General features: G+C 33.5%; 2 protein-coding genes across 2 annotated transcripts in view; one reads left to right on the forward strand and one right to left on the reverse strand.

Annotated features, from left to right (window-relative positions):
- Positions 1-2,162: 2,162 nt before the first annotated feature.
- On the forward strand, positions 2,163-19,904 carry LOC129226449 (myb/SANT-like DNA-binding domain-containing protein 4). Its single transcript, XM_054861054.1, has 6 exons — positions 2,163-2,412; positions 7,052-7,296; positions 7,377-7,434; positions 7,524-7,573; positions 17,976-18,033; positions 19,610-19,904. Exons 1-6 carry the CDS (start codon positions 2,214-2,216, stop codon positions 19,840-19,842), a joined length of 843 nt encoding a protein of 280 aa, XP_054717029.1. The 5' UTR covers positions 2,163-2,213; the 3' UTR covers positions 19,843-19,904.
- Positions 19,905-20,805: 901 nt separating this feature from the next.
- The window catches only part of LOC129226941 (ATP-dependent RNA helicase DHX8-like), a 75,182-nt gene continuing 72,409 nt past the window's right edge, over positions 20,806-23,578 (reverse strand). The window contains exon 20 of the mRNA XM_054861570.1: positions 20,806-21,094. Coding sequence (XP_054717545.1) covers positions 20,872-21,094 — 223 coding nt within the window. The 3' untranslated portion in view covers positions 20,806-20,871. The remainder of the gene's footprint in view (positions 21,095-23,578) is intronic.

Consider the following 23,578-nt stretch of genomic DNA (forward strand, 5'->3'; position numbering starts at 1 on the left):
AATCTTTCTCAAATAATATCAATGGTGATATTCGAATATTTCCGAGAGGATGAGAGGTTTAATGTTCCAGAAACGCGAGGAGATAAGCCTTTTACGTTTCATCTTCGAAGTCGAATGCACGTTCTTCGATTTCTCCCATGACATGGGAACCGGTTCGCTAGCGTTTCTCTCCTATCGGACGTCACTTCCTATGCCATCTGACGTCACAGGCGTTTGAACTTTAAAAATTAATTTTAAAAAAAAACTACTTATCGTATCGCAAAAATTTTTTCACCTATGATGTTCATACATGTTACTCTATCATATAAAAATAAAATCGAAAAATCGAAAACTTCCCTATTGTGGTGAACTCAGTGGAAGGGTTTCGGGAGTTCTCTTCCAAAAATTTTTTTGATGCTGAAATATTTAAAGCGCCACTTTAGGCTATATTTGAGTGCCTTAAGAGGGATGTGATTCGGGGACCCTGCCTGGGGTTAGGATTGTGTTCCCCTATTTCTTTTTTAAATTAAAGAATATTGGAAAGTGTACCTTGTTTAAAAAATATATCTACTTCACTGAAGCGATTTTTTATTGCTATTTCACCACCTCTGCTATATAAAAGAATTATTTTTCAAAAACTATGTGGGGGAATGGTGCCAGTTTATTATCATTAGTCGGCCATGCCCTTCCCCCACCTTTCTTTCTTTTCTGGTTTATTGGCGTTACTTTGGGTAGACTTTCCGATCAGAACTGATTTATGTTACAAAAGTGAAAACGCTTTTACCCCTAACATTATCCAACACCGTCTAAAATTGCGTTTTTGGAACTTCAATTTCGAAATATTGCTGAAGGAGAGTTCCTGAACTCCATCCCTTCGATAGTGGGTTCAAAAACCGTATAAACGTTTTGAAAGATTGAGTACAATTTCGCTTTTAAAGCTTCAATTTCAGGTTGAGCCCAGAGCACCCCCCCCCCCCCTTTTCTCTTATACTTTTGAAGGTTGCCCAATATTGTGATTTTAGGACTATCAGTTCGAAATAATTGATGTAAAAAAAAGAGTCTCTGAACCCCTCCTTACCTTGAACTTTACCATAAGGGCCTATCATAGCATTTTTTTGGATTTCAATTTGAAAAAAATCAGACCCTCCATTATTGACGATTTTTAGGTTTTTTGGAATTACGATATCAAAACGTTTAAATATTACAATTTAAAGGCTTAAAATTCAAATCAAACACAGATTCCAAAACAGATCCACGTTGTTAAAATCTACAACATTTATACTCATAAATTTTTCCTTAAGCCCACATGCGGGGAGGGGGGGAGTTGGAAATATTTTCCGTCCTGAACACATCACCTAACTTGCACCCATGGGGTGTAGGGACTAACATTTGTCCAGTTGCCTAACATTTCTACATACAGGTATATCCTACATGAACAATTAGAGTCAGCAGGAGACAGGACCAGTCTAGCTGTGCCCAGATCCTGTTGCAGGTTGTTACTTTTGTATATTGGATAAATGAAAACTGCCTTGTCTAGGGAGGGGCAGTTACCTCTCACTGCCCTCTTTCTCGTTACACGTGAGTTTTATTTTGCTTCATAAATCATCAAGAATTAATGAATTAATTCAATATTTTTTGTTTATTACTCAAATATGGCTTCGCATTTAGATGAAAAAAGGTAGTTTGTTTTTCTTTTTATGAAGCAATGAGAAAAATTAATGTCAGTTATTCCCAGCGGAGCATCTAGGTGGTCCAACCATCCCCAACAAATGAGTTTTGGTTTTAACACACATATTACACATATCGCTAATTCTACTTTAAGGATTGTTTTAAGCAATCTCACAAATGGTGAATTATTGTTGCGCTAATCAGGACCTGATCAAGCCGAAGTGATGCCCAGGTTCTGGTAAAACTTGGTGTCCCTCTCACTTTAAAATCTGCTTATTTTCGAAGTTAGTTAAATCAAAAAAAGGAAAGAAAGTGAGAAATTTATCTCATTTTATGCTCCTAAAATTCTGGTCCACGGACTCGAACGAAGGATTTTGCCTGGCGCGCTATTTTTTTATTTAAAAAAAATTAATTCACTTTGACTATTTACAAAATTAGGCACTAGATGGCAGCACGACTGATGTATTCGGATATTGCATGGATATGACGTCAGAGTCAGAGCGGATCGAGCGATCGAGCGAAGGCCCCGATCCCCGATTGTGTTCAGTTGTAAACAAAAGTAAATAATGAACAAATACAAAATTGACATTTGTACAATGCAGAAGACAAGAGCTCAGAATTATTCTGTTGAAGAACTGGAAGCTATTCTGCAACATTTAGAAGAAAGACCGGAATTAGCTTCTGGAAAATTTGGACCTGGTTATGGTACAATTAAAGAACAGAAATTAGCTTGGAAAGAGATTGCTGATGCTGTGAATGCTATCGGTAAGGTATTATAAAGTTATTAATACATTTGTTTAGATTTTTATATATTTTCTTGAAACCATCAATGCAATTTTCCTTCAAAATTAAGCTGAAACAAAGTGTATGTATATTTCATTATTAACTGCAACAATCATGCAAAGAATGCAAATCACACTTCAGTTTTACGATATTTTTTTCTATTCCCTCCAAACGATGTTTATCAAAAGAACGATTGAAATATCAAATGGAGACATGTATACTAAGACCTTCAAAAGCAGGCTTGCCATTTAAGAGATCAATGTAAAAACATAAATTTTTCAAGGGGGAGATTGATTCCCCTCCCCAACCCCTTTAATGACGGACCTGCCCACTCCCCTCCATCTACCCAAATAATTAAAAACAACTTTGATCCAAAGCTGTGCCCCTAATTTCTAACTAGGCAGATGGGCCTCTTGTCGGACCTGCCTTGAAAACTTTCTAAAGTCAAAGTTATTAGATATAAAATATGATGGAGAAATTGGTAGTTTTGAAAAGAGTCATACTGATCATTATTTGGCTCGGCCAATTATTCCAGCCAATTTGCTTATCAGCGCATCCCACCTTCATAGCTTCAAAACGTTTTCATGACATCGTAAAAAAAAAGGAGAAAAAGAAAGGTTATAATAACTGTAAGTAATTGCTGTATTGTCACAGTAAAAAAAATTTTTTCCTTACTTTGAGGATACTTACCCATCAATGTAAATTACTCATAATTGCACTTTTTTCTTTTTTGAGACTCATAAAAAAAAATCTTGAACCTTTGAAGTACTATGCCGTAAACCACATCTTGATACGACAATTTGCTGCTTTTCTATGAATTTTTTAAATGTGTCAAACTTTTCGGACATCTTGTATAATGGCTCATATTTCTGCCTCTCTGTATAAGAAAATTTTGAATGACTGACTGTACATTAAAATCAAGGTTAGAAATAGGATTTTAAATTTAGGCATCATGACAATGCCTAAGATAAATTTGTAGAGGTCAAAATGAGACATTTTGGTACATGGGCGCCCACATGGGGAGCAAGTGGTTCTCAAGCTCCCCCCCCCCTAACAAATTATAACTTCCTTGTTTTTAGTATTTTTTTTTTTTCAAAAATATATAACCATCTCTTCTCCAGCCATTAATGAATTAAGTTATTAAAAATATCAAATTTTAATAACTCTAACCTGTACTATTGAAATCGGTTTCCATAGGGAAAATATCTTGCTAAACCACACATGGGGAAAATATCTGAGCCCCCTCTTAAAATTTTGCATGTGGGTGCCTAAATCTTAGTATCATTTTTAATGAATCAAATACATACATATCATAAAGTTTATAGTGAGTACAATTTCCACATATTGCCCATAACAAATTTTAAAATATCTCTAAAATATTAAGAAGAAAATTTTTTAAAAAGACAAAATAGATTGTATTTCCCAATTACTTGTATAAATTCTTTACTCGATTGATTTCAAGCCAATTTATAGTCTGAATTGTAGGGCTATTTTACAATATTTTGACCAAATGTAGACTCTGCAACATGACACTATTTTTTTCATAACTGTTTAATTTGCTGTTTGATTAGCATAAAATTTTATTATGAGTTAATCCTACCAATATATAAACTCAAAATAAAACAATGTGCTAATCAAACAGTAAATTAAATGATTATGGCAAAAAAGGTAATGTTGCAGACTCTAAATTTGGACAAAATGCTGTGAAATGGCCTGTATTGAGTTGAGAAAAAAAGCTTTAATATGATCAAAACTTTAGGCATTAAATTTAACGCCTGGGCTTGGAAATTTAGGCATTAAATCAAAATTTTCATCTCAAATTGCAACTAACGATCGTTTATTTCTAACACTGAGTGTAAGAATATTTTCATTTATTTTACTTTAGGGTCATTCCAAGGTATTTGTGAAATAGGGGTGTCCATAACAAAACTTGTTAAAAGGTTAAACTTTTTATCTATATTAAAAAAGCACATTCCAAAAGACATGCATATGATATTTTTTTCTTTATTTACTTCATATTATCCATGTAATCGCAATCAAAACATCAAAAATACAACTTTTAACGTTACAGACTCTACATTGAATTTTTCTTCAATAGTGACTTGAACAGAATTCAAAGCCAGAACTGGTGCTTGGGACAAATAAAGTAAAGGATTATCTCTAATACATATAATAATTTTAATCAAAAAGTGCATTCGTTTAAAAAATTATAAATTGTGAAAATGGTGATTGTAGAGTCCGTAACAATAATTAGAAGAAAAGTTTTGTTAACATTTTTATTTATGCATTTTATATCACTGAATTGAATGTTTTCTAACTTCACCTATGGTGTTACAATATTCTAAACTAAGTTTCATTATTATTTAAATTCGGTATTTTTAATTAATTTTCTGAATTTGGTTACGGATTCTACAAGACGTTACAGACTCTACATTTGGCAACTGTTTCAACACAGCTCTTTCTTTACCAAAATGTTTGAACAGCCTGCACAAGAAAAAAAAAAGTAGCCCTTTAAAGGAAATTACAACTTATACTTTAAAAAAAACTTTGACTTTTAGAAGAATTTTGACTGAACAAGTAAGTGTATAGGGGGAGTCAGGGCACATTGGTCTGGCTCTCTACTTTTCTTCTTTTTTTTTTATCTTATCATAAAATTCAACTCGTAGTTTTATTTTCTACCATGAGTTAAATATTTCTCATCATCCCAGAAAATTTTCAATTCATTACCTTTTTCCCTCATCAATATTTTAAGAGAACTTTGTGAAGTGAACCAACCTGCCACAGTCCCGGGGTCCCCACATTACAAAATCAACTTCTATTACAATTTTAATGTTAAATATTATCCAACATTTGTACCAAACAAATGTTTTATGATTAGAATCAAAAACCAAAGTTTAAAGATCAATATAATTAAAATTGGCCAACATCTACTGTTACACTTTTTCAACAATCAGCACAATTTGTGTTTTTAGCAACTTCACTATTGCTAATACTGGAGTATTGCTTTTTTAATTGTTCTAAAAGTTTTTGTGTGTTTTCTAAAAGTGAAGTAACATACCCCAGGTTCTTGGTCTAAAAAAGTTGTCCTGATTTTTTTCCTTACAACAAAAAATAAACTACTAATACTTAAGAATTAAAACTTATTTTAGGAGAGGAATTCAATTTATTGCTTCATTCTTCATGAAAACCATTTAAAAAAATAAAGTTGCTTAGTTATGAGAGTTAATCAAAAGTAGCACTACCAAAATAACAGTTTCTGAAATTTGTTCAAAATAACTGTACAATATGATTTCATCATAGGAATTGTAGAACTATATGCGCTAATTTTTGTTGGTCGTAAATTTAAAAAAAAAAAAAATTATCAAGGCCGGTCTAACGAGTCCCAATTTACCCTATTATCTTATGGGAGATTGACTGATCTGGTGATCCCGAATTTCAGTATATTTCCAGTGTGACATTTGAAAAATTTTCAGTATAAAATACGAGTACATATTGTACAAAAAAAAGAAAAAAATCACTTTCACGTTAAAATAAAGGAACAAAGTAAGGCATGTCAGATGCCATTTCGTACATTAATATTAGGGCCATTAAACAAAAATGTAAGATCTTTCGTGCCATACATGACTGAGACTGATCATACATTTAATTAATTAAATGCAATTATTTAAACCGGAAATAAACAAAATTTTGTTGCTTAAAAATATATGTGATTCCTGAAGCAAAAAATGTTGCCTTTTTAAATTGAATTAACAGAAAATTTAACTTACCTTTAAAAATGCAATTTAAAAAGTATTGGCTTAAAAGCATCTTGTTCCTAACATGTCCTGCCCCCCCCCCTAAAAGTTATCCTGAAATTTCGACTTACCGAAGATGGTCCGGTATTGATCACTTCAGATAACCAAGGTTCTACTATAAAAGTTGAATTGTTAGTGAAATTTTCATTAAAACCTATCTTTTCTAATATCAAATTCAAGACTGAAGAAATCAACATATCACTAGGTCTGTTCCAACAAGAGGCCACCTTCAATCTGGTACCCCCCCCCCCCACCCCCTAGAGCTTGGATGCATCTCCCCTAAATATCCCACAGACCCCCTCCCCCGTAATATCAAAAGCTTCCCCCCAAAAATGAGAAAAATACCCCTGAAAACACACCCTAAATAATCTTCAATGGCACAGTCTGCGGCATGTCCCCCTCCCAGGTGGGCTCCCCTCACATATATGATTAAGAAAATAGCCATAACAGTTGATTCTATCATTGTAACTATTGAACAATGAGTTAGTAGTTGTTTAGAGTATATAAACAATAATTCAAACAATACTCGAACGTGACAAATATGTAGAGTCCGTAACATGTTCATAAACGTGCAGTTCTTTAGTAAATAATTCCGTAAAAAATATTTTTTACCTTTTTAAAAAATATTTTGATGCTTAAATGTATTATAGATAAACTGAGTTTAACTTTACTATTTGCACTAATCATGAGTAGGAGGCTAAAACATCCTTATGAAGTGTAGAGTCCGTAACAGCCAAATACCTTGGAATGCCCCTTTACTAATTTAACCAAGAGTTTTTTCCCAATGTAAATGATTTCAATTATAATTTAGTTGCCTATTTCTTTAGGTATGGGACCAGCAAGATCAGCCTTTGAAATCAAAAGAAAGTGGGCTGATTTTAAAAGTAGAGTGAAAAGTAAAGTAGAAAAATTGGCTTTGAAGAAAAGTATTGCTGGTGATGAATCTAAATGCTTAACCCCTCGATGCTTGAGGTTAACACCCCATGAAGAAAGAGCTTTAAAACTAATTTCAAATGATGTTCAGTCAAATATAACCGAAACAGACTTGGACACCAAGTCAGAAAAGCAACAGGTAGTATATTTATTTAAATCTTTTTCTTAAGAAATTTTGCTGTGACAAAACAAAATACTAAGAAGAATGCTTAATTATAGGACATGAATGATTTAAATAATGAAAATATAATGATAGTCCGCTGCAAACCATTGTCAAGTAAGTGCTGGTTAATTATTATTCAGTGTTGTGAAATTGTGATATCATAGCATTTTACCTTGTCTTGTGATCAAACCATTACTTTTCAGATGATGATGAAGAAATAAAATCTGCTCAGCTTGGTTTTAAAATAGACAAGGTAAACATTCTTTATTTGTTTAAGTTTCATATTTCTGTAGTCTGCTGCGTTTTGTTGTTATATTCTTGAGGGAGTGAAATATACTGAAACAGTTAAAACTATAAAAAAGTGATGAACTCTATTAACCTGTTACAGGGGAGGTGAAAAAGTAGGACGTAACAGGGGACGTGAGGTCTCGTGACTGCTCTATTTAGAATTTTTTTCAAATTGTGTAATGAACATACATTCCTGTAATTTCTCTTAGATGTTCTTTGAACTTTTATTAGCACAGGGGAAAAATTTATCTTTGAACTTTGAATCGAAATATACCTTTTCTGATGAAATTTTGCTAGAGTCTTAAGATTTTTCGAGAAAATCATATGCTGCCTTAAATTATTAACAACTCGAAATAAAAATGATACAATTATTTATCAATGATTTCATTGTTGTTCTTTAATATATACAGAACATTTTTGTACGGTTACGGAAACATTTTGACAGCTCTTTAACAATTAGTATTTTGCGTCGTATTTCGAGGAATAATTCAGCCTTCATTGTATTTAGAACATTGTTGCATAACCTTTGTGAACATTTCGAACAACTCTCAACCTCATCTAGAATATTTTGCATCTCTTGGGCATAACGCGGATAAGATAAACGAACCTATATCCGCGGTTTTAACATTAAGAGCGATGTCTACTACTGCCGAAAATTGTAACACTGAAGGGGAGGTGCGGTGTCACAGACCACTTCTAAAGAATGCAATGAAATTTAAACCAGATGCACTTCCCTAAAGGTACTGATAAGCAAGGAGTGTTCAAGGTCACAAAACAAAAAGCTAATAGGAAAAACCATTCTTTCGGACTGAAAATAAAATGAGGGTAATCAGATGAACTTTAGAGAGGTCTGTGAGACTGCACCTCCCCTGTTAAGGGTTAAATAACTTTCTAAGGATGAGATGGAGGAGAGGACATATTAATATTTTGTTTTTTTGAACTTTATTGTTTGAAATTTTTAATTGAAAACATAATCAAATCTAATATTTAAAAAATTCAAATCCCCCCTTCAATATTTTCAATGTGTTAAATATAAAAGAAGATACAAAGCATAAAAATATGCAACGTTTTGACACATATTTTAAATTTTAATTGCGTGAAATATGTTTGTAGGGCCGTAAAAGTTTCTCTGATAACAAAGATTATTTACTATTATTGTGAAAAGACATTACATTTTGCAGAGCTCCTTTCTAGTTCCAAGTTTCTTCTTCCTTTACCTGTTGCTGCGTTGTCCTTTTTTTATCGAAGAATATTTTGGCTCCTAGTCAGGGTTGCCAGACGTCCCAGATTTCAAGGGACAGTCCCGTATTCTAGCTAATAACAATATTTCACACAACGAGACATTATTTTAACGGAACAAAATAAAGCAAAACAACAAATGTGAAATAAAGAGCGATAAGAAAATCATGTGGCAGCAACCGCAGAAATTATTTTAGTTTTTTTTTTGGCCGTAGACAATGAGGAGCCGAATGATTGCTTGATTGCTTCCTCTTTGCTCATTGACTAATGTTGGAACATCTCTGAGCGTGCTTCGTCAATCGCAATAAAAACGATTTTATATTTTGATCGGCGACATTTTGTAGGTTTAAGATTGAATTTTTCAGATTTATTATGAAGAGACGTTCTACGTCGGAAAGCACCCCTTAAAAATACACCATATCCAATATTTACCCTCAACCTCAAAAATATCTCCCCCCCTCCCTTCTTTCCTAGAAGCCTGTCCCGTATCTACTGTTCTTAAATCTGGCAACCCTGCTCCTAGTACTTAAATGAGTCTAAGATTATTGGGAAGAATAAAAATTGAACTGCTATATTCTTTACACACAATACATTTTAATATTTTTGTTAGTACAGTAAAACCTGTAAAGTTGACCACCTTTGTAAGTTGACCACCTGTCTATGTTGACCGCTTTTGTCAGGAACGGAATTAGTCCTATCTTGTATAATGAAGGAAAACCTCTGTAACTTGACCACCTTTCTATCTTGACCACCTGTCTATCTTGACCACTAATGTACCCCAAATTTGGTTTGGAGTATTGTAAAAAACCCTTTGTAAGTTGACCACTTGGTTTATTTTTTAAAACTTAATTTGGCAAATTATTTTATTTTATTATTATTTTTTTAATAGCTTTCCAAGAATATTTTTGATGCCAGACCAGCATTTTACCTACTAAATAAAACAGCAGCATAACCAAACCTCCTTGTAAGTTTAACCACATTGGAAAACTACTAAGAACCCTTTTATTCTCCAAACTTGTTTTTCTTTTGCTGTTCTATTTGAGATTACCTTTTGTGCTCTCTGTGCAATGAAAACATGTGTCAGTGGAAAAGTACGGACTATTTTTTTCCAGTTACAATATTTTGTGGCAACACTGGAATTTGTGCTAGAGTAAAAGTTACTTGCATTGCAGTATTTCTGGTGCAAGGGATTAAGAAATAGGACGTTTTCATTTTCAACTGCCTTTTAGAACTATGCGAGTCCAGCTTGTTGCTCTTTGTGTTATAGTTTTACATAAAATGGCTTCAAAAAGAAAGTTCGTTGAACAGTTGATTGATAAAAAGTATGAAATATTAAAATTAATTGAAAAGGGAGAAATCCAGAGAAAATTAGCTTACACATATGGAATTTCAAAACTAGTGTCTAATAAGTGCGCCAAACTTCAATAAGGAGTTATTTTGTTGAAAAATGGATCATCATGGTTATAAATGTATTAAATGTATATGAGAAAAAAAAATAAGTGAAAAATTTGTTATATTTGATTAGCTATGAATTTTTAGGAACTATTAATATCAAATAACTTTTTATAAACAATGATTTTTTTTAAAAACAATTTACTGAAATTTTAAATTTACATGACACATTATACGTCATTTTGAGAAAATAACCTCTAAAAATATTTGAATAACATTTTAAATTATTGTTTCAAAGTAATGTTAAACAATGAAAGTGAGTTGAACGGAAAGAGTAAGTGTCAATCAGTCAAAAAATGAATACATGGTGCAAGAAATGAAAAAAAAAAAAAAAATCCTTACCCCCTTTATAAGTTGACCACCTGTCTAAGTTGACCACCAAAGTACTGCACCGCAAGTGGTCAACTTACACAGGTTTCACTGTACTTATAAATCAGCAACGTAGTGCAATCTATAACAAATAGTGACGATAAACGGGGGGGGGGGGGGGGAGGGGAGGTAATGAACATCAGGGACTACCTAATTTCCACATATGTATTTTCAATGAAGTTTCTCTTCCTCAAACGAATAAAGTTGCTTTCAATTGATTTTTTAGGTAATATGCTACATTAAGTGTATTTAAATCCATGTTCCATGCATTTTCATGATTTTTGATGGAAACTTTCCATACCACTTGGAATGTAATGTTTAAAAAAAAAAAACCATACCCTTTTCACAAGAATGATCTAAATTAGTGTTTCGTGAAAATAAAATTCCAATCATATGAGCTCTGATTTGCACAAATGGCTTCCGAAAATCCAAGTTAAAGCAAAATGTAAAAAGCTGAGCTTCTGTCCGTAAAATTAAAAATAAATTAATGCAGCAATTAATGGTACTACATGTGGAAGACAAATAATCACAGAGTTTTAAATTTAATGTTTGCTTTCAAGGACATATATTTATAAATCTGAAAAAAAATCAGCAATGTTTTTGGTTTATTCCAAATCATACAAACCAATTTCCATAGGTAAGAATTTACATTGTAAACAATTTTTTGCTGGTGTCAATATTCACCGACTCTCCTTGCAGTTTTTAAAAAACCGATTACCAATTAGTTCGATTACATGTATAAAGGCGTACTAATAAAAAAATAACTGGCATTGGCAACCAGCTGGCTTGATTGTTTATCAAAATTTCTGTAATAGCTATCTACGCTGTCTCCTAGTTTGCTTGTTTTTTGATTCTCTTTAACTAATAGCAACTGTCAGCAAACGGTTTTGTTGCCTAACATTTTCAAAGTAATCACTCTCATATAAAAATAATAGTATAATTTTTACTTCTATCTTGGCCTGTGGCTTCAGTCCGACTCTCAAAGACAGGCCAACACTCTGAACCAGCAGCCTCCCTGGCTTAGATCCAAGGAACTGCTTAACTTGAGTAGGAATGAGATCAAGAAGTCTGTTGGGTGACTAACTGGACACTGCTCTCTTAATAGGCATCTTAATCTGATGGGTGTTACCGACAATCCTTCGTGTAGAGGATGTCATATGGCTGATGAAAGCTCAATTCATGTGAATGTGACTTCTACTCTGTGCAAAGATTTGAGCACTTGGGATACCACTGTAGATCCCTGGGAACTGCCTAGAATTTCGGTTAGGCTACTGCTGAGATTTATTTCTGTTACTGGGCTCCTTTAGTAGTCTAAGCGGGGATAGTACAATAGACCTGAGGTCTCAGTTCTTGCGCTAGTTTCAAGTGCCCCCTTTTTACTTCATACTTCATTACTTCTATCTCAGTTATAAAATGGAATAAGGAATGTATCTCTTGAGCCAGTCGGCAGTGGCGTAGCTAGTGTTTGCCGCATGGGGTGGTTCCGAAATTTACCGCACTTTTGTTGTGAAATAGCTACATTAAACTCAATGGTGCTTAAATTGAAACTAGAAATTTAATTAAAGAAAAACAAGAGATAATTATTTTCTAAATACTTACAAAAGAAAAAAAAAGAAGGGGGGGGCACACTTAGAAAAAATTGCTAAATTTACGTAAAAAATCGAGAATTTACGCAGTTTTTGGTAAAGTGAAGGGAAAGAGCAGGTTGGCAGTTGTAAGCATTAGGGAAGGGAGGGGAGCTGAAGTTTCTTACTAAAATATTTTTTTAATTGAAATCGATTTTAAGGGTATCTTTGGTGATTTCTGGAATGGGGAAGGTTTGGCTTCTTCCTTTAAAAACTATTCAGCACCAAAGACTCAAAAACACAATTCTACCCTTTCTTTGGTGACTTTAAAGGGTTCCTAACACCTAAAGGCAACAAAAATGTTGCGAAACCAGGCGGCTCTCATGGAAAATTTCCGTAATTGACACCCGACTTTAGGCTTTGTTTGATATTGATAATGTTAGGAGCAAAAGGGGGCAGAGAGAGGTTTCCCTTCTAAAATCTTTCTTCAGTCCATTTTAGGTCCTTATCCTTTATCCTTTCAGTCCATTCAGTCCATTTTAGGCTATCTTCGAGAAGGAAAAATTAGCAAGCTCTCACATCCACGAAAATTTCTATGAGGGAAATTTTAGGCTATCTTTGGGGACGTTAGGAAAATGTCTGAGGAGTTCGGCTTTCCTTCAACGGAAATTTTCCAAAATTAAAGTCTCCAAAACACAGTTTGATTCTTTGGAGATGTTAAATGAGGGGGGGAGGGTGATTAAGGTATCTTTCTCGGAAAAATCCTGAAACTGAAGTCCTAAAAATGTATTTAAAGCTATCTTTGATCACATTAGGATCAAAGATAGTGATAAGCATAGTCAAGGTTCAAGTACTGTTTTCAAAAATTGATATTGAAGTATCAAAGTTTTAAAAATGTAATTTTAGGCTTGTTGAGACTTTAGAACAGAGGGTAGGAGTTTTCTCTAGGAAAGTTTTCAGTATTAAAGTCCTAAATATGTACTTTTTGGCTGTGTTTGCTGCATTAGAGGAAAAGACTGGGTTCGAGGCTCTACCCAGAAATTTTTAAACATTGAGATCTGAAACCATATTTCTAAGCTATCTTTGGTGATATCAGGAAAAGAGATGAAAGATTCGAGAGCTCTTCCTCTTAAAAACATTTTGAAGCTATCTTTCATGCTGTTAGACTACAGAGTGGAGGTGGGAGAGGTTCCCAGCCGGAATTATTTGAAACTGAATATGCTAAAAAACAATTTTAGACTATGGGGGCTTGGCCAAGTTGGGGGACCAAACCAAATGTTGAAAAATGAAATTCGCTTACCTTCCATAAGGAATAGACTAACATGTGATCCAAAGTTGACAGATAGATTTTCTACTTTCAAAAGCGAAAAAAAAAAAGAAATCCCTATTACTTCTTTTGAAATGGAGAACTCTTGCAATAAATGAGAAATTAAAGTAAACCCTGAAACATATAAAGCCACCCCTGTGATGAGCAATAAATTGTTTTGTATATCATTTTTCACCTCCCCCTCCTATTCTTACTCTTGTCACCATTTTCTTGAAGTTAAAAAAAAAAGTTTTTTTTAGGAGGTTTTCAAGAAACTTTCTTAAAATCCAGTGTTAACTCTTTCTTATAACAAAAATGACAAAACTTCATTGTTTTCTTCCTCCTGGAGTTAACTTCTAGTCGAAAAAAACATTGGTCCCATGACTGTCCACTGACGCCCTCTCCGAAAAAAAAAAAAAAAAAAAACAAGGAATTGTACTAATAGGCTATCAAGAAAGACTTTTTAATGTTTTTTTAAAGAAAGCAGAAAGTATTGTATAACAGTAATTTTATTCTGGTAGTGACACACAAGTCCTACAATTCAAAGATTTTCTTTTTGCCTGCAGTAACAGATTAAAACCATAAATTCCTTGTTTGAAAAATACATTAATTTTTTCAACATCAAAAGGGTTAATTTGCCGCCCCTCGAAAAGTGCCGCCTGGGGCGGACCGCTCCCTCTTTGCTATGCCACTGCCATTCCCCTTAGCTCCGGAGGAAGCTTGTGAGGGTGTTCGGTAAATTCAAATAAGTGTTGGTATGAAAGTGCAAATCCAAAAGATCCAATAAAATATATCCGTTTTTTAAAACTTAAATATTTTGTCTTTAAACTTGGTTCTCACTAAAAAGTATGAAATAAAATAAGAATATGACTTATTGTTTACAACACTCAATAATTGCAGTTACAGTCGAGTCCCGACTTACGCGAGGGATGCGTTCCAAGATTCCTCGCGTAAGTCGAAATTTCGCGTTGTGGAAAAACACATGCCTACAAATTTTTTAAAGCATATCAAATACTTTAAGACACTTATAAACAGCCCTCAAACTAAAACTTTAGATGAAAATGACACTAAGGTGCCATTATATTTCATCAACTTTTATATTTAGAATGAAAAAAATAAATAAATGAAAGAAGCCGAGAGTGGTTATTTGATGCACTAGACTAGTTTGGGGTGTGAACTTTGACTGTCAGTGATGCTTACAGGGATGTGATAACATTCACGAAATCTATATTTAGTAGTCAATAACGAAGCTGATACTTCCTTCCAAAAAATTAGTGTTGTGAGTGAAAAATTCACGTCAGCTCTAAAATTCGTTTTTCTTGAAAATTTCGCGTTATAGCCATTTCGCGTAAGTCGAATCGCGTTGTAGCGGGAGTTGACTGTACATTTAAAATCTTGTTTAGGTTAATTCTAACTCAGTAAATAAAAATTTAAATTAAAAATTGAGTAAAAAAGAAATATAGGTATAGTAAAAGCTATTTGTACAAAGCTGTACACCGCCCCATTTTGTGTAAAATTTGGGCCAGGCATACATATACCCAGCCTCTCTCCACAAATAAAGTGCTCTATTTTCATTTAAATTTTATAGATGAAATATAAAGTAAGATTTATTGTGGACATTTTTCAGAATTAAAGTATTTATATTTTTACTAGAGGACTCGACAGACGTTGTTCTATTCAAACTTTGTAAATATAAAAGTTTAAAAAATTCAATAAACTATCAAGCGCTTGAACCATTCTGTTGAAAAAAAATAAGTAAAAACATGTTTTAAGCTGCTATGGTGTCAGAATGCATATATTTATTACAACTTGATTTATCTAATGCCCATTGAACAGTTTTATTAACTATTTTTTCTCCCGTACTTGATGGTTTGTTCCTTCAGCCATACTCAAAGGATAAAAAGCGTCCTCAGATATTAAGTTTAAAAATCTAACTACCCATCTAGAATAAACTGGAAATACCGCTGCAACGTCCGCCATATGAAAAAGAACAAAACAATCTAAAGGATATTGTTTAAAAAAATGATAAAGGTAAAAACAGTTCTCTGAATAAGCGAAGCCCCCCTCCCGATGTAACATAAACACATTCTTCTACTAAAATGAGTAAACACTATTTTAAAAAGAAAACAATTCTTTGCAATTTGAAATATTTTGCCAAATAAACAAGAAATACAATAAATTACATTAACAGTAGCTTTAAAATGTGAACAAATGATCACGCAACTCTATTAATTGTATCCAAAGTCGCCAAGCTACCACGTTACTGTAATCCAGCCGATCAGTGAGCGAAGCTAACTCCGACTGATTAGCGGTCCGATCTTTTGAACGAAAACTTTTAAAACTTCATATATTGCCTAATTTGTTTTTTCCATCAAAGATAATGATCTTCTACTGCACTGATCTTTTGTGTACAGAACTACCCTGTTGGAATTTATCTGGACGAAAATAAAATTTGTTTCGTCTTTAAATTCCATCATCTTTTCCTTTAATAATGTACTGATTTAGTTAGATAATCCTTAAAGTATTCTGGACATTGGTGCCAAAACTCAGATGGATTTGAGCCGAGAAACAAATGCTGCTAGGTACAGTAGTTTCTGATCATTTGGTTAGGAAAACCTATAGCACCGATCCGGTCACAATTATGACGACAGAACGCATGTTTTGCATGAACCTTCCAGTACCTTACTTTAAAATATATCTCGGGACTCAAAATAGTTGCTTTCAAGAAATGAAGGCTTCACTCTCTCTCTCTCTTTTATCTATTCTCAATTGACATATCACAGTAGGAAATTTCATTACAAAAAGCGGAGCTGGCTTTCTTATTGTCCTTTGGCAACGAGTTAAATACTTATTTCAGTTCTCCCTCAACAATAGGTTAAAATAAATATTAATCGTTTGGGAGATATAACCATCTAATGTTTAAATTAATTAATTAACAAAAATGTTTCCGATTCGATATATCGCGCTTCAAAACCATGCTTGCCACAACTTAATTACACACAAAAAAATTGATCAAAATCGGTCTAGCCGTTTAAAAGCCTTATGGTGACAAACATTTGCACAGAAGATTTTTATATATTAAGATAAACTCCAAAGTTAACTTGGGGTGTCACCCAAGGCGGACTGCCCCCTCTCAAGAAAGATTTTTTGACTTGGCGAAAACGCTTTTGTTCTCTCAAGTTACAGCTTTCAAGAATTGAAAGCATGCGGTTTGATCAACATCTATTTATTAAATATTGAAGAGAAGCTAATTAATCCTCTTTAACTTTTTAAAAAATGAGGTTTTTAAGTAAATTTTAAGTAGCTCACTTTTACAATTGCAAGTATTGGAAAATTTGATTTTCAAATTGAATTTCAAACGTTGTATGCATCTTAGGTGTACAATTAAATATAACACAAAAATTACTCTAAAATGAAATAATATTTCAATCTCTGTTCAGGGGTTTGTTCCCTTACCATAAGGGAGGAAAAATGAAAAAATAAAACATTAAATAAAAAAGCCGGAATCGGACGTTTTAAAACCTCGGAGTTGGCCATTTTCCTTCCGACTCCGCAGCCTTGCTAAAAATATTGTGTTGCAATTTTAAAATGACTCAATGTGTGGCAGTGGTATAAAGCTACTGACGAATAACTCTGGTGATCTGAGGGGAGGGAGAGGGGGTTCATAAAATCACCTCTCCCTTGATCACCATTTTGATTAACTGAATAATATGACATGTGGGACACATAGGATAACACGCAGAAACATCTATCAGCAGCCAGTTGAAGCTTTATAACTCGCTCTTTTGTTCAAGCTCCGCCAGAGAGCTGTAGGTCCAATATTCCCAAATCAGCAGCCTTATGACCCCCCACCCCTCTGCCACCATTCTTTTTGAATAAACATGTACTATTAATTATAAAAAGAATAGACAGTTTTGCAGATCAAATCACAGCTCATGACTCAGCCTGACTGAAGCTTATGTCCATCTATTGTAGTGATTTAAATGTAAATCAAAAAGTTTAATTGAGTTGTGGTTTGTGTATGGGGGGGGGGGGGTGAGGGAGGGATTGACAATATGTTTAAAACCAAAAGTTCTATGAGGGTTTTGGCCCCAAAACTTCTGCTGGATTTGCCACTGGTCTGTTATGATAGGTCCCTATAAGTACCTTAATATTTAGTTTTGACCTCAAAAGTCCCTTTTTTCGTCAGCTGGTTAGTGCTAAATGCTCTATAATCTTGAAATTAGGGAAAAAAAAACATTTTAAAAGAGTTTGGAATGGTTTACAAGCAACTCTTACTTATTACTTGTATAGGTTAATAGTCGTAAGAGGGCTTTTGTTGTATTTTGTTTTTCTGTTACTTTTCATTTGATCAGACTTTTAAAAACAAGTATAGTAGATTAGTGATTTTTAAATAAATAAATAGCAATAATAATGGTGTTAATTTTTTTCCCTAGTGTCAGCCAAAGGTATTACTTGATTCATCAAAAGAAAAAACAAATGTTCTTAAAAAAAGTAAGTTGTTTTACTTTTGTTCTTTAAGACTACATAAATGAGACTCAACACTCTTAAATGTTGCTCTGTACCCGACATCAGTTTCTTTTTGCAAATGAATTCAGGGGGCTTAATGTTATTTACACAAGAAAAACTAATTTCAATATTCAAACTAAGAATTTCACATCTAGCCTCTATAATGTAAATAGTGTGGTTAATTATATAAACTGCTGGCTGATAATTTATACAGTAGAATCCCGACTTGTTTTTTGTTGAACTGACGAGAAAAAATAATATACGGAAAAACGTTACACAGGCTGACAAAATTTTTATTAAATACTATTAATGAAACAATGGGCAATGAAGTTTTCTGTTACACTTTCCTAGGCAAGCTTATTTAGTACAATGCCTCTAATTGCATTGATATTTTTTCCCATTCATGTGTTGTTGGAAGATGTTACAAAGCATGGCTTCAATCATGTTTGTAGTTTAAAAAAAAAAAAAAACCCTGTTTTGTTGTAAAATAAGCAAAATCAAGTTGGCATTTTTTTGGGAAAAAAACGTTAAGAGCAGGAATGCAGTAAATAGTTAAGGATATTAGTTAGTTAACTTAATGTAATGTAAAAAAAAGTGTGTTAACTTAATGTACAGGAAAACAGCATTGAAGAAATTTGGGACCAGCAATAAAAAACTTGAAATTTAGGAAAACCTTAAATCGAGGTTCTATACTGTATTATTGATCAGGCCTTAGATCATCTATGTGTTTCTGGTTAAGATTTCAGCTTGCATGTCTGAGGTGTAGTAAGAGCACAAATGAATTCAGAGGAGAACATTGGTCAAAAACTTCTTTGTAGGTCTTGATCCCTATTATTAGGACTTTTCATATTATTGTTTTTGATTAGCTTACTGTCCTATTTTGTGACAAAAAAAAATCATCAGGGTTGCCACACCTCAGGGAAACCTGAAGAAACAGGAAATTCAAAAATCAACACAAAAGCAGGGAAAATCCAGGGAACATCTAAAATTTCCTTTAAAACCTGGAAAGTTCAAGGTATTTTAATTTTTTTTAAATTGAAGCTGCAAAAATCAATACTCAAATATATAAATATGAAAAAAATAATAATGATAATAATAACCATAAATTTTAAATATAATAAAAAAGTAGTATTTTTACTTAAGTTTTTTTTTCCTTTTTTGTTTAAGTAACTATTAAAATGTTTATCATGAAAGCAAAATATACTTATCATTTTATTTGACATGCATCATGAATTTTATGCTAGTTTAATTTAGAGAGCCAAGCCAAGTAATAAATGGTTAAGAGAAGTTTTTTTTTCTTATATAAAGAGTTAATTTCACCATGTTATTTCAGTTATAATTTTTTCATGTCACTTTTAAAATGTTTTCAATACAGTTAGGCCAAAAAACTTCTCTAACTAAACTAGTTCCCATTGCATTTGGTAAAAGTGCTATAAATAATAACTAATTTTAAAAATTACTTATTGGAAAATTTGGGCCCTGAAGTGCAAATTATTTGTGGGTGCATGAAAGTATGATTTTCCACTCATTTAAAAGAAATCTTTCCTTTGTACTTTTTTAGTTCATTCTACCAGGCTGCCATTGTTACAAAATAAGAAAACCCTCATGTCTGGATATATGTACAATTCACATAATCATAATACTATGATCGCAGAAGTGAAAGAAGTAAAAAATGAAATCAAAGAGCTGAGAGAGTCCATGCGGGAATTGGTCAACATGCACAAAATAGCATTGGAATTAAAATGTTTGAAATATGGTGTACAGATTGATGAGTTATCACAAGACAGTTCGTAAGCATTTTTATGTAAAATTATGTGTAATTAATTATGTATAAATTGCTGATTGAATTAAATATTTTTATTTTGATACAATATGTTTAATCCTGACATTTCTAAATTTACCAAGTACCATAACAAAATGTGAGCGAACTTTTCGAATAGTAGTCTTTTTCTGTTATTATTTCACAGTCTGACCATGTAAAATTATAGGGCAATATTTGAGCATTTACTTCTTTAGCGTGTTTGGGTTGGACTAAAACTGGGAAAATGTTCATATTTCTTTCCAAGAATTGTTTTGGGAAAATTTTCAGAAATTCTGCCTTGCGTATTAGTTGACTCCCAACTTTTAACTTCATTTTTGTACTAAATTTCTTGACATATAAAAGTATATATGGTATTTCCTTTCTTACCAAACCCAGTTGCAACTCATAAACTTTATTTTAAAAGAAAAACTTCCATATAAACTTTCTTTAGTTGCTCTATGTCAACCTATAACAGATAATCCAAACACAATAGAATTTTCAAGTGCCAAAGGAAAAAAAAACATTGTGACAAGTATTTCATGCCCCCTCACCCAACAAACTTGCACCCCTTATTATTTTGTCAGAATTTCAAGCCAAAAACTAAAGCAATTTCTCCATAATTTTCCAAAGATAATTGCTTAACCATAAGGAATTATGTAGTAGGTATCTGTCTCCAAAAAGCATTTTATAAGGAAAAATTCACATATGTCGCCATAAAGATACGAGTTAAAGTAACTTTTCCGGTTTTGGTTTAAACCATTTTGAGGACCATTTTGAAACTCAACTTGTCTCAGGTTGTTGGCCTACCAAAGTACTGCAATGAAAAAAAAAACATTTGTGGAAAAATTGGAATTGATGATACCACCTTTTGCAGCTACACGCTTCAACAAACAAAAGCCAAACCCATTAAGTACACAGAATGTTAAAAACTTAACACATATACAAATACGTGCAAATACCTTGTAAAAAATTTTAATGCAAAAATATGTACACTTTTTTTGTACAATTAATAAATAATAAAATTAATTTCTCCTTTTCTTTGCACGTGATATCCTCCAGGCATTAGGTTCTTCATATCTGTTCTGCAAAGGTTCAATTCGAAGCTGCTTCTTGTGCTTGCTCAACTTGGCTGGATCTGCAACTTTATAAAAAGCAGGAGCAAATTCAACAAGCCATTTCGGATCAACAGTAGTTACCTCCCTCATATATTCCTTGTTAGTTTGCACAAGCTCATTATAAACCACCCTGTAATTATCAAAACATTTACTATTAGCAATGAAAATCTATTTCATTCTTGCAAGAGCTTTGATATTTCTTTGGAAGAAATAGATCAGAGAGAAAAAGCAGAAACTTTGGTTTTGGAGTAAACGAGATATTTTTGTGTGCAGAAAATAGCCAAGGAAATAAAAGTTAACTTTTAAAATTGCTTTAAAAATTTATAGACAATTTTCTGAACCATAAAAGAGTTCTAGAATTCTATTATTTTCTTGAAATAAAACTTGAGTTTTTTGCATTTTAATATTTAGTATGGAACAATAAAATACCATTCACTATCCTCATATCGTCTCATCAGAGCAACACTGAGACCAGGGTTGCCAGACGTCCTGGATTTCAAGGGACAGTCCCGTATTTTGAAAAAATGTCCCGCGTCCCGGGGAATTTCCATATGGGACAGCTAAAGTCCCATATTCTAGCGGATGACAATATTTTACAGAACAAGACATTATTTTAAGGGGAAAAAATAAAGTTAAAAAAAATGAAATAATGAGCAATAAGAAAATCATGTGGCAACAAACATAAAAATTGTTTTTGTTTTGATTTGGTTTGTATTTGCTGGTTGACTAATCTTCATATATATAATATTGAATAATCAAGTAATGTTCCTGACGTCATCAACAATGAAACTCACCCCACAGCATGATATGTTTTGGTTATGTTTGACATGCAGAGAAAGGCTTTATTGTGACAATGCTGAACTGGATCCGATAACGTAACTGTCTTACTGGTAAGGAATATTTAAGGAGAATGAAGAAATAAAAAAGTGGTCAACAATGAACGCTATCTACTAGAGTTCAGGGTTCATCCACTGAAGTTAGGGTTAACATTTCAACTAACAAAATAACATCAAACAGGCTATTGCTTCGTTTAAATGTTGAAGCAATTTTCACCTGTCATACCTTGGCTCAGAGATTTTCTTCTGTTGGAAATATATCTCTGCACATGCGACATTTAATGCTTTGCTGTGATTGAATTTTTCAGATTTATCATGAACAGACGTCCCCAAGAAGCCTGTCCCATATTTACTTTTCTTAAATCTGGCAACCCTGACTAAGACATCTAATCCCAGGAATAACACTAATATATCCTACTGTCGCTCTGAGGCGACGATATATATACGGTATTTTCCTGTATATAATCCGCAGATTATGTGTTGAAAAGGTTCTAAATTTTGTTGTGCGTATTATACGCCGCCGCGGATAATCTGGTTAATAAAAATATTTCATCTGAAAAGTTTCAAGTGAAGTTCCCAAGTTCCGCAAGAATTACCGTTAATGTTTTAAAGAAGTAACAGATGGCTCTGAAACATTTGTCTTTTTCTCTTAGTGTGGCCTACGTTGTTTTCTGATTTCTCCTCAAGCATTGCATCATCGCTTCTGGCTAACGCCCTGCTCCTGCTACCCTCTCTGCTTTTTGCTGCGAGCCGAGCAAGCGGCACACTCAAGCTATCCTCCAATCACCGATAGGTGCAAATTACACGTCACTCACCCTCTCTTACGTTTACAGTACTCGGCTGACAATAAGCCGAGAGACGAAGAATGTAGTTCTTAGCGCGGTATCCGAATTTCGAGTGAACTAAGACCCTCCGCTTAAGAAATCCTATTAGTTTGTTAAATCCATGCATATGTACTCTTTCTTTGTCATAATTTGCGTAAGTTATGTAATACTTTAAATTTTTCCTAGTGCAGAGAAGTATGCATGAATTTGAATTGAATTCTGACATTTGAATCAAACTCGCCATCCAATAAGAGCTCACAAACAGTTAGCGATCTCCTATAATTCGCCAATAGTAGCTAGTAAGTGTGAAGTTTTACATTTTAACAGTTTTCCAAGGTTTTTCTTTCGCTCACAGCGACGTCATGGTCCAGGGAACTTTGCAAGCAAGATCCTCGCTAGCCATTTCACATTCTGACTTTTTCTACTTAGCTTGGTGAGATTTGCAATTGTCTATCGTGAATTCGTGATGTCGTCATGCAAAAGAAAGCGTGTAAGTTACACGGCTGACTTTGAATTAAAAGTCATAGAAAAGGCTATTGAGGTCGAGAAGCGGCAAGACTTTTTTCCATTGACGAACTAATATTCGATTATGGAAAAAGAACAAGTTCAAATTTGAAACGTGTGACCGTCGGAAACGAGCAGATCGGCGTGGAAAGCTCACTGGCCGGAATTAGAAAAGGAACTGTATCACTGGATCCTGGCAGAACGAGAGGATGGAAAAGCTGTCTCGACAGTAAACATCCGACTAAAGGCTAAACTCATTGCTCGTGCTATGAGCATTGAAAATTTCACAGCGGGACCCACGTGGTGTTACCGATTCATGAAGCAAAGCAACTTGGCTGTCCGTGCACGTTCAACGGTCGGGCAGAAACAACCTGACGACTGGGGGGGAAAAACCGAAGACTTCCTCGCGTACTGCAAGAAGAACATCTGCAACAACAGTTTCACTGTGGA

Source organism: Uloborus diversus, chromosome 7, assembly GCF_026930045.1.
Source record: "Uloborus diversus isolate 005 chromosome 7, Udiv.v.3.1, whole genome shotgun sequence".
In the NCBI taxonomy this organism is placed as follows: domain Eukaryota; kingdom Metazoa; phylum Arthropoda; class Arachnida; order Araneae; family Uloboridae; genus Uloborus; species Uloborus diversus.